The sequence below is a fragment of the Heliangelus exortis genome, chromosome 2, assembly GCF_036169615.1.
Source record: "Heliangelus exortis chromosome 2, bHelExo1.hap1, whole genome shotgun sequence".
NCBI classification, from domain to species: domain Eukaryota; kingdom Metazoa; phylum Chordata; class Aves; order Apodiformes; family Trochilidae; genus Heliangelus; species Heliangelus exortis.
In genome coordinates this window covers 99908803-99926559 of record NC_092423.1, presented here as the reverse complement: position 1 = coordinate 99926559, position 17757 = coordinate 99908803, and the positions used below count along the sequence as shown (strand labels likewise).

Genomic DNA, 17757 nt, shown 5'->3' with positions numbered 1-17757 from the left:
CTTTAATTATTCTTGGCAGGAGGACAGTGCTGATTTGAAATGCCAGCTCCAGTTTGCCAAAGAGGAGGCGGCACTGATGCGTAAGAAGATGGCCAAACTGGGGAGGGAGAAGGATGAACTAGAGCAGGAGCTGCAGAAGTACAAGTCCATCTATGGAGATGTAGACAGTCCCTTGCCTACTGGGGAGGCAGGGGGCCCACCCAGCACCAGGGAGGCCGAGCTGAAGCTTCGTTTGAAGCTGGTGGAGGAGGAAGCCAACATACTGGGCAGAAAAATAGTGGAACTGGAGGTGGAGAACAGGGGAATTAAGGCTGAGATGGAGGATATGAGGTGCCAGTATGAAAAAGAGTGTCTCAGCAGGGACCACATTTCAAGCATTCCTACCTCGCCCTACGGGGACTCTGTGGAGTCAGCCACAGAGCTGCGCCGGCACCTTCAGTTTGTGGAAGAAGAAGCAGAACTGCTGAGGCGATCAATCTCTGAAATCGAGGATCACAACAAGCAGCTGACGAACGAGCTGAACAAATTCAAGTTTGAGCCAGGCCAAGAGCCAGGCTGGTTGGATGACACGGCGTCCAAGTGTGGTGGCACCTTGCAAGAGGAGCTGAAGTCAGCCAGGTTGCAAATCAATGAGCTGAGTGGGAAAGTGATGAAGCTCCAGTATGAGAACAGGGTCCTGATGTCCAACGTCCAGCGTTACGATCTGGCCTCTCACCTGGGCCTGCGGACTTCCAGCCCCAGGGACAGCGATGCCGACAGCGATGCCGGGAAGAAGGAGAGCGACAGTGAAGAGGGTCGCCCACCCCAGCCAAAGAGAGAGGGCCCCATTGGGGGTGAGAGCGACTCTGAAGAAGTTTACGAAAAGACATCAGGGTTTGGGAGCGGGAAGCCATCGGAAGTCAGCGACCTGTGCTCCACCGAGCTCACGAGGGTGAAAGAGGACACCGAGTCTTTAATCAACATCAAACACGAGGCTGAGCGTCTCGAGAGGACCGTGGAACGCCTTATCACTGATATGGACAGCTTGATTTATGATGCAAAGGTGCACGTAACCAGCAGCCCATCCACCGAGCAGGATTTCAAAAATGGTGAGGAAAGGGGAGAAGATAAGCATGAACCAGAGGTTCTGGACACCATCAACTCGAGGATGAAAGCCTTCCGCAAGGAGCTGCAGACCTTCCTTGAGAAGGTTGATCACATCGGGGAGGGCCTGAAGGAGCAGATGGAGGACCTCTCCCCTCTTCCCCATCTCACAGAGTCTTCCAGTTTTCTATCCACCATGACGTCCATGTCTCGAGACTCTCCCATTGGTAACCTGGGCAAGGAGTTAATCACCGACTTCCAGGTAGGTCGGCCACTTGTTTGCCTTCTTTCTGCTTATTGTTTCTCTTTCTTGCTGGCATTGCTACCCTAGAGCTAATTTTCCTCACAGCTGCTTTGTTATGATTTCAGACCTGCGATGTATTAAAAGTGTGTAATGTTAAACAAACACTTTATAGGTTTTTTTTCTTTTGTTTCTTTGCACTACTCCTTTGATTCAGAGGCGGTTCCTCATGGCAAAAAGGCTAATCCACTGGTGCTCTAGAGATACAACTTCTTTTTGTCCTTAACAGCAGTGTTTCCCCACAAAAGAGGAGATTAATTTAAAAAAAAAAAAAATTAAAATTCTGATGAATGTAAATTAGCAGCCTTGCTAAGAAACATGAAGAGGTCTTTATTATTCTCTCTCGTAAAAGTGTCAGGCGTGTTCTCAAAAGCCTTGCCAAAAGAACCCAAGCAAATGCAGTTTTCTAAGTGATGTGTTTTGAAAAGCCTGCTTACAGCTCACTCCCCTAAGCGAGCAGCGGGTGAGAAGCTCTGTAGCCAGCGAAGGACTGCCTTGCCTAAAGCCTTGCCCATGGGCGCATGTCTAAGCTGCCACAACTGCCACACTGGATATGGCTTTTCTGCACAGCACAAGTAAGGAAGGAAGAGCCTTGTGTCCTGTATCCTTCATGACTTGTATGCTTGCTGTTGGTTTGACTCATGCATCCCCATTGCATGCGCCTCATAACCAGTGTTTGCATTCTTTTTTCCTCTCTTTCTCTTTTTTGCTTTTCAGATGTTTCAGCCCATCATTTTGCTCATCCTCATTTTAGTTCTGTTCTCTTCACTTTCTTACGCCACTGTATTTAAGTTGGTTTTTCTGTTCACGCTTTTCTTTGTCTTGTAGTTTTTCAGTCATCTACCTTACCCATTTTTGTTTTCTTTATTCCCTCCTGTCCTTCTGTTTTTTTGTTCTAAACCGCCCATGCACCTAACAGTCCAAACTGAGGGATCAGATGGAGTGGCAGCTCAGACAAGATCGTGGAGAGGAGCGAGAGATTCACCACCAGCGAGCCACCACCGACCCACACCGCAGAGCTGATGGAGACATTAAACTCTACAGGCCAGGAGACAAGGGCTGTTTCAGTCTAGAGGTCAGCAAAGCAGCCCATCTTACTCACTGCCTCCTGTTGCCTTAGGCAGGAGATGAGTAACAAAAGCCAAGGGTTTGGGGGAGTAAATTGGACCAAACACAGCACCTCTGTTGTGAAATTTGTGGTTGACCTCTTTTCCCCCTTGCAGTTTCAGAGAAGCAAATTGGTCCTGACTTTGGACTCATCACTCTGCTCCCAGTAGCTTCACTAAGTGGAAAAAATATGGCTAAGTGGAAAAAAATATGGCTCAGGGACCCACCGCAATTGGGTACAGTAACAAAGGAGCTCTGGAAGAGGCTGTAATCCTTGATGTGAGATCATGCTTCCAGGTTTCACCTTGTTGGATATTTTAAATCTGGAAAATCTACAGATAGAAACCGCTTTGCATTTTGCCTGTCAGTAATCTGCACAGGAGAGGGTTTGATGCTGGTGTGCGTGGTGATTCTCAACAGGGAACACAGCACCCTGCAGCTTCCAAAAAGAACTTGCTTAAAGCAGAATTCTCCATTGTTTGGGTTGTTGAGTACTTTTCCATTCATCAAAAGCATTGATCAGTTTTTATTTGAAACTTCATCCATGCAGAGGCCATACCAGCCTCAATAAACATCTCCTTAGCTGCTTTCTCATAAACATAGATTGTCCAGGCACTACAAGTGGTCCTGAAGAAAACAATTTCTAATCTGTATCTGCAAAGGCAAGCTGGAACACTGAAAAACTTTTCTGTTGGCCACTGGGATGCCAAACCTAACTTGAAACTGTGGTGGTTAGAGTACCTTCTAGTGAGGGATGAGTTTTAATGTGTTTTTAATACTAAAAACACATGCAGAGGCCATAGTATATCTGAAACCCCTGTTGGAGTCTGGGAAAAGGAAAATGCTGGCTTGAGACAGCTGGGTTTGGGAGTGAGTGATAACAAGCAATAGAAAGCAGGAGTAGGAATAAAAGCTTCAGAGCAGCTGATAGCCAAGCAGCATGATGCTTTACTGAATTTCAAAGAGAGAGTAGCACTTCATCTTAACACAGGTAATTCTTTGTTAGTTTTGCTTTGTTTGTTTTAATCTATCCAGACAATGCAGAGTTTTGGTAGTATTAGAATAATTGATTTGTTCAGTAGCTTCTCTTCCAACTTTTCATTCAGGGGACTATCTGATAAACCCAAGACATCTTTAGTCTCACAGAAAGGTAAAGTTTCTCTTCCTCAGCTATGAAATGGGATGATGAGGTAGAGAAAACTTGCAGTTCAGCATGAGTACTTTTGTAATTGTATGGGTCAATGTTATGAGATGAGGTCAGAAAATCACCACAGCAAATGTTTACAATATCTCAGTTTAAATTCTGTCACCTTTGTTCCCTTTTACCTCACATCAGCCTTCTTATTATATCAAATCCTGTATATGTGTGCCCTCTATTAAGATTAGGGATTTGGGTAATTTTGGCACAATATCATCTTTTCCTCTCACAGGATGGGATGATGTGTAAACTGTGTACAGCACACTGTGTTTAAACAGAGAATGGATAGTTTTCACACCAATGCTTGACAGGGAATAAGCCAGCAATTATAATCAAGGTCAAGATGTGGTCAAAAGTAAGCAAGGCTTGGGCTCAAAAGGCCAAACTGAGAAAGTATGGAAGATGTTCCAGTCAGGTTTACTTAAGCAACAAAGAATATTACACTTCTTTACACTGAAATTTTTCAGTGGGTGGACAGCCAATTGGAATCTTTTAGTCTGTAATGATCAAACCTAAGTGATGCAGAAGAGTCTTCCAAATAATTTTGTCATTTTAGTCTTTTTCAGTTTCATACAATGCATTAGCAAAAAGTACCCTTTTTGTATGTGTGTGTGCCAGCTGAATGAGCAGGAAGAATATTATTTAAATACCAAAGGAGGTTTTTTATTACCCCAGAAATTTCAGATGGAGGTTGAGACCTTTCAATGCCCACAGCAGAAATGGCTGCGTGTAAACCATTGTCTACTTTAACTTATGAAGTGAAAACATACACGCTGTCCAATAGATAAAATTAATTGATGATCTTTACTGTGTATGGACTTTCAACTTAAGAAGAACACATTTCATTTCAGTAAGGCAAATGTTTTCTTTTAAACCAAGCAAAACTGCTTTTCTACATTCCAGGCTAAATTTTCTAAATATTCCAAACTGGATTTAATATGAAAATTTTCCCAACTGACTTCCACTTATCCATTCTGCCTCTTTTTAAAAATGAGCATCGTGGGAGCCTAATTGTTTGATTAAATACAACAAATGCAGACTGACTTGTGCTTGAAACTACCCCCTAGCCTAACTGTAAACATCTGCTTTTGTTTGGGCATCACACAGCAGTTGTTAGTTCAACAATATTATTAGTATGTATTTGCATGTTAAAGAGGTGGGTTAGAGTCACGGTCCAAGGGAAATTGTATCTTGAAACCCCCATAAGAGCAGGGCTTTGTTTTCTTGCTGAAACAACCCATTCAGCTGCTGTTGTGAGATGCTGGAGCCCGTTGGGGTGGATGTTTGATCCATTATTCATGATCTTAGCAGCACCAGGTTATGGTGGGAGGGAGAAATCATTCTTTACCATCCAGAGAAAAAGAGTGAAAAAAGTGAGAATTGCCCTGACTAAAAGACATCAAGGAACTAAAAAAGGCAACACAGAGCTTTATAGAGCAAACGCCTGGCACAAATCAAAGGATTACTATGGCAACAAATGGAAACCAGTGGGAAAAATGGTAAATAAGTTTTCATCTGGTGAATTTTACTAATGGAATATCCGTAAACCGAAGGCAGCTTCATTAAAGCAGTCTACAGTCTCCTCCTGTCTATTCAGGAATGAGAAGGTATTCTGTAGAAGAGAAATTTCATTCTTGCAAATGACCAGACACAGTTTGTTGCAGTATTTGATACCTGATGCTCTAAAATGGAGCTGTATGTCCTAGCTGATTGTTCCTTCAGAGTGTCAGTTCTGCTGATATCTGTAAGTATATACCTGAGTATATACCAGCATATTACCTGAGTGAGATAAATATCAGTAAAGGTAAAAGCACTTATCTTTGCATTTCAGATTTGTATTACTTCACACATGACTTTTAAAAACTTACACATTTGTTTCTGTGTAGAGAAATGTCACAAAATCTCTGACACTCCCTGGTTATGGAAAGAAACACCACTGAATTGCAATCACTTAAAAAGAACCAGTTGTCACCAGAGGATTAAAATAAAAATAGATAGGCTAGAGGACATGAGAGCAAGTCTTAAAAAGTAACTCTACCACAAAGTAGTAAAGTGGATAGAGTTGACACTGAAGAATAATTTATTCTAGGCCGTTCTTACACTGTTTAACCATTTTCCTCACCATTCCCATAAGATATATAGAACATAGTTAATATCTGGGTTAAGTGTGGATCAACCAGATGCAGTGATGTGCAAATTAAGTAAGTCACATTTACCACTTTACCACTCTCTATGGATCCAGTTTGGACATACAATGATAATTTCAGCCTATATTTTGTATGGTCTGTTTTTAGCTGGTTTTGAAGTGCCTATGATCCTTCTGTGCAATTTTTATAATCCCATGTGAGAGCTTTTCAGCTGGATGGCTTTTGCAGCAGTTCCCAGCCATGTGCTGAAAATTTATACATCCTTTTCTCTTGCCCTGATTTAAGACTTTGTTTTCCCAGAAAGAAAATAATGAATGTTTCATACATTATAATTGTTCTTTCTCCTGGAAAAAAAAATCCCAAACAGCAACAAATGAGGACCACATAGAAAGTTGTATCTCTTAATGTCCACTGTTCCTCTGACGCAAAGTTATGGGAAGAAGAAAGACAAACTGGTGCTGACAGTATTCCTTCCCACCAAGATTAGGGGCAGCAAGAATAATTTACTTTGATGAATTGTATTCTTTCTTGCTATGGAAAATTCTTTAAAGGTTGACAATATAATGACTTAAAAGACCCTTTATGATGTAAATCTGGATATCCAAGTCCTAACCGAACTTGGTGAGACTTTGTTTTCTATCCATACAATGAGATGGATTTTCAAAGACTTTGAGCAAAGTGTTCTGTGTTTTCCCCAAATCAGAGGCTCTCCATATAAGCACTGACAAATAACCACACAACTGCCTATTGAACACTAGCAAGTAGAATATATATAATTTAATTTTAAGCGATGAAAAGAGTACATCTTCAGAAACAGCCTCTGAGAATTCAGTTAGGTGTGTATGGCATGTAAAAAGTAACACAAAAGACACTTGGAAGTTTCTGTCTGGTCTGGTTGATTGTATACATGCAGTGGTCTGCTCTCACATGTAAAAAAGTAGCAGGATTTAGACTATGTGGTCAAATGTCAAGTCCAAATCTCAAAGCGTTATAACATGGCCTTAGGTGAGCAGCATGAAATGTTCATCTTTTGGCTTTCTAGAATTACACTCAACTTCTGAAGAGTATCTTTCTACTGTGCCTCCTCAGGCCGTATTTTTCTCCATACTTTTTTCTTTTTTTTTTCCCCCCCCAAAAAAAAGACTGAAAAGAAAGATTCCATTAAATTTCCTGTTCACAGTTTTTGCATATAAACTGATTAATTTTGCAGGCAAATTGAGATTGCATTTAGGTATGGTAAAATGGAGAAAACAGACAAGGAAAACCCTGATGTATCCTATGGTGAATGGCAATATTGTAAAAACTAGTCCTGGGAGAAATGTGGAATTGTGCAAGATGAAAAATAAGGTGGAAAGCCTCTTAATGCTCTGAGAGGGGAAGAAAGGGATCGTGCAATTAGGGAGTGGTGGTGAAACCTCCAAAGCATGGATGACTTTTCTCTGAACATCCTCTTGAGGTAAAGACATCGGCTTGGATTAGCTTGTTCTGGAGTGATAACAGGTGAGAGAAAAGGACTCAGCAGAAGGATTCAGAACTGCCTGTTGTAGGGATGGGGATGAAGGGGGATCTGGAAATGCAATAATGGGGATTCATGGGCAATTGTCACTTGTTGTTGAGCTGCAGATGAAGTGCAGCTGCTTCTGTGGTGCTGTGGTGGAGTAGCATTAGCTTGTAGTTCCCATGGTAGTGTGTATGTCTTGTTGTAGTGAATTTGTGTCTGTTCCTGTGTCATTAGTATCTGGTGTGGTGGCCATCGTATTTGGGTGTTTTCCATGTAGCCCATTCATTAATAACAACAAAGGAAACAAAGAATGGAAGTTAACAGGTTCTCAACTTTTGTGTCCATTTTGCAGCATTATTTTTTGCAAAACAAAACAAAACAAAACCACAGTTGTGCCTGTTGGTTATATGTTAGGGTCCTGATATCCACATACAAATAGACATCCATCAGTGCCATATCAAGTACCTGAGCTGCATGTACAGATATCATGTTACATTTCTACACCTTCTTTGTTCACAATCCAGATTTTTAGCAGCAATCTGGTATGCCCTTAAACAACCTTATTTTCCTTGATGTGAGCAGAACCAATCCCAATGTTTCTGGTAGAAATGACATTATATGCAGTTATGTACTGTGAAGAGTCCTCAGGTTGTGCTGGAAGGCAAAAGATTTGAAGCTCTGTGTTCATGCATTAGCTGCCTTTCAGTACCTTTACTTCACTGCTTGTAAAAATCTGTTCTCCTTAAACAGGCAAAGCAATTGTAAAAAAGATTTGCACTGTCTAGTGTACTATAGTAGTCTGTCTGCCTTTACAATACATTTAATCTCTTCAGAATAACTCCAAGTTTTCACTTAATTCCAGTGCCCAAGTTTCCTGAAACTTAACTTTGCATGGGCTGCATGTTCATCAGAAAACTCCATAAGTGTATCATTTTCTTGCCCTAATTTTTCAGACAGAAGGTGTTGTCAGTATATACCTAACTATGGGATTCCAATTACTACTAGCCTAAAGTAGAAGAAATTATCTTTTAGCAAATTCTTGTTCACTGGAAAACATGAGTGTGAAGTGAATAGGGAAAAAAAAATTCAAACCTGACCTTTCTGTTAACTTTTGCTGCTCTCAGTCAATTTCCATTTTCAGGAATCCCAAGACCACTGATATTTCTAACTATCTATATGCATAATTGTATGACTTTAAAGAGAGTCATATTAAGATCAATTATGCTTCCCATATATTTTAAATTAACAATGTATTCATTTTTACATGAATCATACTCTTTCCATTTCTGGAGGTATGTAAGATTTTTAAGTGGTTATTGCCGACAGAAGACCATTGCTATCTTGTATCTGTTACCTGTGTGTAACCATCTCATGATTTACCAATTATTCTGAAAAAGTGGCAAATCCCATTGCAAGCAGTTCTTTCCAAATTATTTGTAAAACCAGATTTTGGCCTTGTGGAATACAAAATGTGTGAGGACATATTAAGACATAAGGTGAAATCAATGTGGCAGATAATGTACTTTTGGTCACTTTGAACACCTTTCAGAGGACCTAAAGTATCTCTTTGTCAGGTACAGAACCAGACATGCACAAGTCAATAAGTAAGAATCAAGTAAAGAAGGAGCTGACAGGGCCCAGAAATAGGGTGATTTTCATTGTACTCAGCAGAGTACTGTCCTGTGAGTGGTTTATGGGATACTTCCATCTACTGTACCTCCTTTTTTCCTTGAGGAGAGGAGTGTCTGTTCCAGTGACAAATTCTTTTTGAATGACCAAAAGTGTCCCAGCAAGGGCTGCTGTGGCCCAAACAGCTGCTTTAGCTCTAGAGAGTGCTTGGGAGGAGGAGATGGGTGCTGATGCTGAGGGGGAAATGAGAGTCCCACGACCTGTGTTATATCCTTGCAGCTGCTGAGGTTGGAGCATGCTGGATGTCAGCCAGCAGAGAATTTGGGATTATGCTCTGAAGCCTTAAGTGATCTCTTCTTTAAATGTGTCTTTAATCTGGGAAATAGGAGTTCAGTGCCATAATATTTATCTTCTGTGGTCACGAATGTGAAGAGTGATGTCTGGCTGAGCAGCACCTTTTTGTGGACAGATCAGGTTTACCTCCAGTGGTAGAGATGCAAAATGAAGGACATAGAATCAGAAATAGACATAGAAACATTCTGAACAGGAATATAAGTGCCACGAGATTAATTAACATAGTATAAATAATGAGATCTGTGACTCTGCCTCCTTGGGTCTTTATTTTTGAATTAAGTAACTTTCAGAAGTAAAGTGCATAGGATGCCCAAACATCCATAATAACATAAAATTGAAAGTCTTAAGACTAAAATAGTGTGGGACCTGAAAGGGGAGATGCTTAAGGAATTTAGGCAAATCTCAGGCTCACACAGCTTATATCCATTATATTTGTGGAGTAAATATATTGAGTGGAAATCATAGAATGAAGTTGACTTGTGCAGAAAGCTGTTCTGTATCTGAAGGAAGAGACCTGTCATGCTTAGCTGGCTTAATAAATGCTATACCATTAACTGCCTAATCGTGTTTAAAATTAATCAATAATTAGGTTCAGTGTATGTGCATTAGATGTGTCTTCTGCAGAAATGTTAAAATTTTGTGCATGGAATACTCCAAATAGGACCTAATCAGTAAAATATAATTGATGATGCAATATATCAGCTACTCAATTTCAACCCTAGAGCAAAGGTCTGAAGAGAACATCCAGTATGTAACATCAACATCCCAGCTTTAGTGTTCAGAAGTCACACAGGAAATTCCCACACATATTTAGGTCATAGCTATTTATTTGCACGCTGTGCTTTAGTTTTAACTATTGATAACCGTGAGTTGTGCAGATGTCTGTCCTGCGGTTCCTTTCTTTTTTCCTTTTTTTTTTTTTTTACACCATGGAGACATGTTATCTGTTAAAACTATCCCTTTGTCCTGATGATCAGCTCAGGGATTCCCATGTTTTACCTGTACAGAATATATCGATACAGGAGCTTCAGGCTCAGCTTGAGCAGGAGACGAGACTTCACCAAGAGGAGCAAGAAAAGTTTACAGAAAGGATCATGCAGGTAAATACCAAACCCACCTGCTGGGAAAGATGTGTGACCGTAATGTGTGGCATGGACCTTGTTTGTCAGGACCAAAGGAACTTGTGTCATAGAATCATAGGATATTTTGTGTTGGAAGGGACTTTAAAGAAGACCATCCAGTTCCAACCCCCCTGCCATGGGCAGAGTCACCTCCCACTAGACCAGGTTGCTCAAAGCCCCATCCATCCTGGCCTTGAACGCTTCCAGAAATCGGGCATCCACAGCTTCCCTGGGCAACCTGTGCCAGTGTCTCACCACCCTCACACTAAAGAATTTCTTCCTATTATATAATTTAAATCTGTCTTCTTTCAGTTTGGAACAGTTCCTTCTTGTCCTATCACTACATGCCCTTGTATGATGCCCCTTCCCAGCTTTCTTGTAGGCCCTTTCAGGTACTGGAAGGCTGCTATAAGGTCTCCGTGGGGTCTTCTCTTCTCCAGAACAACCCCAACTCTCTCAGTCTGTCTTCATAGGAGATGTGCTCCAGCCCTCTGATCATCTTCGTGACCTTTCTCTGGTCTCACTCCAGCAGCTCCATGTCCTTCTAATGTTGGGGACCCCAGAACTGGACACAGTACTCCTAGGGGGAAGACTGGGAGTCTTGCTCAGAAGAGCAAAGTAGAGAGAGAAAATCAACTCCCTTGACCTGCTGGCCACACATCCTCATGATTGTACCTGTCTGAGTCCATCTCAGTACATGAAGAATCTGGAAGTTGGGGAAATGTAGATTGAAGCCTATCTTACCACTTTGAATCAGGCTTCTCTGCTTGATGGAGAGAAGTTTTGTCCTCCCCTGTGCAGGGCAAGTCAAGCTAGAAATGTGGAATACTGCATGGAGAATTATTTCAGCCTTCATCTCTCTGTGAGCTAGAGAAGAGTGTGTTTGATCTCTGGGAGTGCAGTTTGGCACTATGCCTTATTCTGACCTCTTCTAGCCCAGGAAAAACCCAACACTCCTCTGAAGTCGGGGGAGTTTTTATACGCTCGTAACTGAGACACAGATCAGGACTTTTTTGTGTTTCTCAGTACCTCATGCTTCCAACCCTCCTATTCATCACTGGTGAATACATCATATTTTGTTACATGGGCTCCCCTGCTCTTTTGAAAGCTGGAACATATTAGTCAATCATTTTGTGATCTCTAACTCCTAGAGTGAAAAAAAATCTGTTGCTAATTTTTGCAGGCTGTTTGGCTCTTAACTGAAGTTTTCTTTTTAAATTTACTCCATAGACTAAATTCAGCATAATACATAGTATAAAGTATTTTTCCTTGTGCCAGCTAATCTCGTTACTCCCAAGTGGTATCTCTCCATTTTTTCCTAAGTAGCTTTAATTTCCAGTTGAGCTCCATAGGAGCTTTCTCATGGAGGCTTTTGAAGGCAACAGGTAAATTGATTTCCTTCCTAGTTGCCTGAGTCATTAAAGCTTTTTGGAGGTCATATCTACCTCTTGAAGTTCTTTCCTTTTGCAATAGCTATTCACTGAAAAAGCATAATGCTCTTTGAAGCTACCTCCACCAGGGTTTTCTGCAAGAATTTGTGACCAGGCATACCTAGACCATAAGAGCTTGTAAAAATGATGAAAAATGCAATAAAATCAAAGCCAGCTATTCATGTTGACAGCTGGCAGAAATACAAAAACAAAAGCATCTTCTGGATGCTTCATTTTTTCCAGGTTATGCCTATCCTGTGGATACTGTTCCATTTTTTATCATCCTCCAGGATTTCTGGTGGAAATGACTCAGATCTTTGCTGTATTTAACCACAGATTCATTTGGTGGAAGAATCTGCATCACCACAGAATTTATTAGTTTCTTTCTGTAAAAATTAGATTCAAAAGAACCCCCTTTTTTACTATTTCATTTTTGACAGTGTTTAATGACTTCAGATTGATGTGTGCTAGCTAGATTGATTGTACACTTATGATCTCCCTGAATGGTATTATGAGTTGCATGGATGGTTTTGGGGCCATTATAGCTAATCTTGCTCCAGACTACTCTTAAACTGCATTTTAAACCCACTTAGGCTAGCAACTATTGTAAATAATTTTAATAAATTTAATAAATAATCAGGAACTTTTTAAGGTATAGTCATGTAGATGCTGAAAATTTGCATTATGCCAGATCATGTAATTTAAAGGGCAGGAAAATCCTTAGTAAACCATCTACTATGGGCCAGTGGCCTGTATCAGAAGCACCTTAATGTTGCTGTAAAAATCAAGCATACATTTCTCAGTAGTATTAATTTCTAGGGGCTCCATGCTCCTGAAGAAGGAACTCTGAAGTGTTCTTCATTCCTGCTTGCATGTTGTTTGTTGCAGGGTATGCTCTTATGGGTTAAATTGTGGTCATTAGTGGCTTTCATAGCTTTTGTCTATGGAGCTGGTCAGCAAAGGGAGAGGCAATGTTGTTCTACAGAAGGGAAACCAGCAGAAATTGGTATCTGTAAGCAGTGGCTCTGTACTCATTCTCCATCAGCCATTTCTTGGCCAATGTGAACCACAGCTTGCTTGGAGTGAAAACACAATCTAATCCATGTAGAGTATGAGATGCTGTGCAACTAACTTGCACATGGGCTGCTGGATAGATCATGCCATGGCTTGGTTTTGACATGTTGAGGGAGAAGTCACATTTAAAGAATGACCTTTCAGGGGGCCTTGTGTTGAAACAGATGTCATTAATTATATGTGTGCTCCAAAGAACGAGCTTTTCTTGAGTGCTCTAGTACTGAAACTCAGAGACATAGTGAATGCTGAGTTGCAGCCTGTTCTGTCTCTTTGGTTCTGTGTGTGTCCCTGATCTGGTCATATCAGAATGAGAAATGTTTCTTGTGAGTCATTCAGACACCTCCAAGTATGAACTCTGAGAAGTCATGGACAGGTAGTTTTACCTGAGATACTGGATTTGGTTCCTTGGGAAGCCTTACCCTTCCAGAAGGAGAGGGAGATGGAAAGGAGTGGAAAGGATGAGTCTGTGACTGAGGCAAGAATCAAGGATAACTTTTCATGTTGTCTGAAGGGCAGGTGTGGTCCCACTTTTCAAAATGACTGCAAATGCATTTAGTAAATGTGATATGTGTAGCAGTGTGGGGTGGTGGCTGTGCTGGGGACAAACGGCAGGGATACAACCAGGAGAGAAAGGAAGACATGAGTGGTGTAAGGCATGTAAGCAGCAACAAGGGGGGGTCTCATGCATCTTGAAAGTAAAGTGTCCATGTGCTCAGCAGTTTGCTTGGATATGGTTATCTAAGCTTATCAGCTGCTGTCCTTTAATTTCCTCAACTGCTGAGGAACTTAGTCAAACTCAATAACTGCTCACTACTGATGAAAATTAGAGATTCCAGTTTGTCTCACCCAACAAAGTACAAGTCCTGGAGGCTGCCCTGGGACACCACCCCATTGACACGGTGTCTGTCGTTCCATTAAAGCTGGAGGAGGAGCATATGCAGACCCTGCGGAGGAAAGACTTGGAAGTGCAGAGCTTGACTTTGCAGAACAAACTGGAAGAGAAGACCTGGAGCCAGGAGAAAAGCCTGCTGCAGCAAGAACTCAGGCATTTCAAGCAGGAAACCTTTCTCCTGTATGTCAAACTGAAGTGGCTGCTGAAACATTGGCGGCAAGGCAAGCGGATGGAGGAGGAAGGGGAGGACATATTAGAGGTAACTGTTGCAATTTATTAACCTGATGAAACTGCAAGCAGTGGGGGTACCGGGGTGTCCCATCTCTATGTGTAGATTGTAAATATGATCAGCAACTTTATACTTACACGAAGGCAATTTGAATTAAACACAAAGTCTTCTTTTAAGTTTGCTTGCAGTGAAGCGTACTCTGCATCTGCTACAGGTCACTCATCTTTAAATCTAAAACCTTAAGTAGCAGAGACATCTGGTCCTGAAATATTCTGTCATAGTAAATGAAAGTTTAATTAAGTGTCAAATACTTGACTCCTGAATAATTTTTGAAAGAAGAATACTTCAGTGAGCTTATGGAGTCCAATCTATTTAGATGGGTTGAGAGCTGTCGTTTTTCTCATCATGTGTTCCTTCAGTAATTCAGATAGAGGGAAGCTCTGTTTTTGTGTTGGCAGGAGGATTGTACAACTCTTTGTAGGCATTTACAGTGAATCATTCTTGTTTTTTCCTCTTCTCCATACACACGTCTATCACCGTTAACAGCAGAACACTGGCAATCATGGTGATTTTCCAAATAGCAACTAAATTAAGATCAGAAATTTCAGAGGTATATAACAACCTGGAATCCCCAAGCTGAAATCTCAGTGGGGGTTTAGTTGCCATTCAACATGCACTGTGAAGAAGAGTCCTGCTAAATTGCATTGTGTTACACATCCAGAAATCTTACCTAAAGAAAAATAAAGCTGAAAAATGTGTTTACCCATTCTGACATTTTATCCAAAATTCTTGAGAATAATACATTTATTTTTTGCAGCTTCATGAAAGCATGTTAGTCACTAAGTTGCTAAGACAAGTAATTTTTCTCATTATTTCTGATATTTATGTGCCTGGTGTTTTTCAGTGTGTGCTGCGTTTGGCAGTAAAAGTAATCTTTCAAGTCTGGTAAGAGTACGCTTAAGTTGAATATTCTAATGTTTTGTATTCTTAGATAAAGGGTTGGTGAAGATCTTGACCTAATCTGCTGTGGTAATATGACTCAGAAACAAGCAATGAGTAGCTATTTGGAAATAATTTGCTTCTACTTTACTTAAGCAGTAGAAGCACTAATTTGCTTCAGTGTAAACTAGCTCATCTTCTAATATCAAAATAGCTTTCATTTTTTCACAGTTTAGATTTTTTGACTGATTAATTTACGATCAATCCACCCCCATTCCTTACTGGAGTCGTGTGTTTTGATAATGCATTAGAGAGGAATAAAGTGCTAGATTTGTGTACTACCTGCTCTCCACATCTTCAGCAGACAATACACCAGTGTCTTGTATAGTTTCTCATTAATGCGTGATAGATTATATCCATCATGCAGCATTACAGCTGCACATCCATCTTCCCAGCTGCGTAGATCTCCTGTTTTGCAGGCCTGCATAGCATTTGTGTTCACATATGCAATGTCTCATATATCACCCAAAAGATCATTTCCTGTAGCCTACAGATTAGAAGTCAGTACAGCCCACTGCAGGTGAAGATAGTCCCTTCCCTTAGACCTCCAAGAGATTTCCCTCTCCCCACCCCCCCCGAGATAAATCGCAGAAGAGTGTTGATGTGTCCCATCTCTTGCATTTTAGATTGAACACCCTGAGGCTCTCCAAGACTTTGGCATTCAGTCTGAGCACAGGGAGCGAGAGGAGGAGGAAGAGGACGTTGTGTTTGCACTGACAGATTTCTCCCAGCGTCCCACCACAGAGAGCACGGATCATGGCCCACAGCTGCAGACTGCAGAATTACTGCAGCAGCAGAAGCAGGTACTACACCATTTGTCTATCATGCTCTAGGAACAGAAACTGAATTTTTCAAGGGAGTTAATTTTCTTCTGCTGCTGTGTTAAATCATCTAGAATCATACTTGTAAAAATACTTCTAGCTACACAGCAATTACAGTGGATTTCATCAATTATATTTCTATTTAATCAGGACCCACGTGATTACTGTTCTCCTGTTGGCAGATACTATCAGTGAAAAATCCCATTTCCTCTTGTGGCTGTTTGCCCAGAAACATCTATCAGTATGTGATGGTTTGCAGAATTTACATGCTTCTCTTAGCTGAGCACATCTATTGTAGTCTACTGTCAAGCTTTTAGCAAGAAGTGATTTTATTTCCTTCAAATAATTTAAGAAACTAGCGCATGTATTTAATGTTCCCCTTAGAGATGATGGGGAAACAATGCAAAAGTTCCTTCCTGTCACTGGGTTTGTTTTTAAATGCCTAAAAGCAAATCATGCTGATTTTTCCCTGACGTCTCCTGTGCCCTGCTTATGTGTGTCAGAGCATTGCCACATATCCTAGTTTATTCCTTTGTGCATTTAACATAACAGTAGTCATAATAATAGTAGCACACATTCAAAGGGAACTGATTTAAGGCTTCCAACAGTTCTTCAGGAGAATCTTCTTGCATTTTTAAAATGGAAATAGTTCAGAGGAGAGCATCCTGTTACATGGAATTATTTGCAATCCTACACAGAATGGAGCAAGATTTCCTTATAAAACATAAATTGAGTGAAAAAATTCTTGAGTCTTTATGTCTTATGCCCCATCTCTTTTCGGGCCCTTGACTTGGGAGCTCTCTCCACAGTGAAAGCTCTCAGACAAACACTGTCTATGGCCACATTACTTTGCTGGAATCACTACAAGATTTGGGGATAGTGTGAGTCTTTGCATTTCAGGTCTTTGCCTTGAATTTCCCAGACTGTCACAACTATGAACAGCTGACCTCTCTAGTTAAAGGTGTAACTTCAGTTGGAATTTCTGTTTGAGTTAAAAATAGTGGAGGTCTGTGGTCTTCATGCTACTTCACACTCTGCAATAAGTTTACACACTCTTTTGCTTTCCTTTTTCGTAGTGCTAGCTGACAACTCCATTCTCTAGCTATTATTTTCTGTGAAGTGTGTTCCCAAAGTAGTATTTATTTGGTCAGTTCAGTATTTGGAAAGGTTCCAGGGTTACTGACCCTGTTGGAAGTGAGGCATTGCCAGTTTTGAGGACCTACCTTGCCAGTCACACAGACCTGCCACTGTCATCCTCTCAACAAACTCCTCTTTGGCAGAAGCTGAAGAAGGAGGTGGAAAAGTGGAAAAGATGTGATTTAAGTGCATTCCATCTGTAGACTGATTTAATCTAAAAGGAGTAAAATAAATACAGAGCAGCATACTGGTTTAGTACAAGCTCTGTCATGTACCAACTTTCCATATAGATCCCTTGCAATGACCAGGGATATTGAAATAAATATTTCTCATGTTAAGCTCTATGACTTGTTTTGCCTGCTCATGCCACTGAATCTTCTAACAAGCAGTGTGTTTATTGACAGGCATGTAAAAAAGTTTTCCAGTGCTATAGGTCTTGTATCTGTCAATGACAGGAAAGGATTATGATAATTATCTGGCACAGGAATAGGAAGCCTTAGCATAGGTTAATTCTGACACTGTCATAGATTCAGTGAGTCAGAAGTGTTTTCTGTAGGACCATGACAGAGGAGTAGCTTCCTACAAATCTCCTGCACCCTCAAGGCTCTGCCAGAGCCAAGCTGTGCCCTCACATCCATCAGTACGAGTTGCCCTGAGTTGTCCATCTCACTGTGGTGGGTGCCTTGGCTCTGCAAACCTCCTGCATGCAGGACCTTTGCTGTGCCCACCAGCCT

The 17757-nt window shown here is 41.0% G+C and overlaps 1 protein-coding gene across 11 annotated transcripts in view; it reads left to right on the top strand.

Moving 5' to 3' along the window:
- MTCL1 (microtubule crosslinking factor 1) overlaps positions 1-17757 on the top strand; it is a 107320-nt gene that overhangs the window by 62886 nt on the left and 26677 nt on the right. For 5 of the 11 annotated variants that reach the window (XM_071737172.1, XM_071737170.1, XM_071737175.1 and 2 more), the window contains 5 exons: positions 20-1345; positions 2304-2459; positions 10298-10420; positions 13866-14096; positions 15692-15868. In XM_071737172.1, the coding sequence (XP_071593273.1) occupies positions 20-1345; positions 2304-2459; positions 10298-10420; positions 13866-14096; positions 15692-15868 (2013 nt within the window). The remainder of the gene's footprint in view (positions 1-19; positions 1346-2303; positions 2460-10297; positions 10421-13865; positions 14097-15691; positions 15869-17757) is intronic. The other 6 variants (XM_071737174.1, XM_071737177.1, XM_071737181.1 and 3 more) reach the window with 3 other exon arrangements.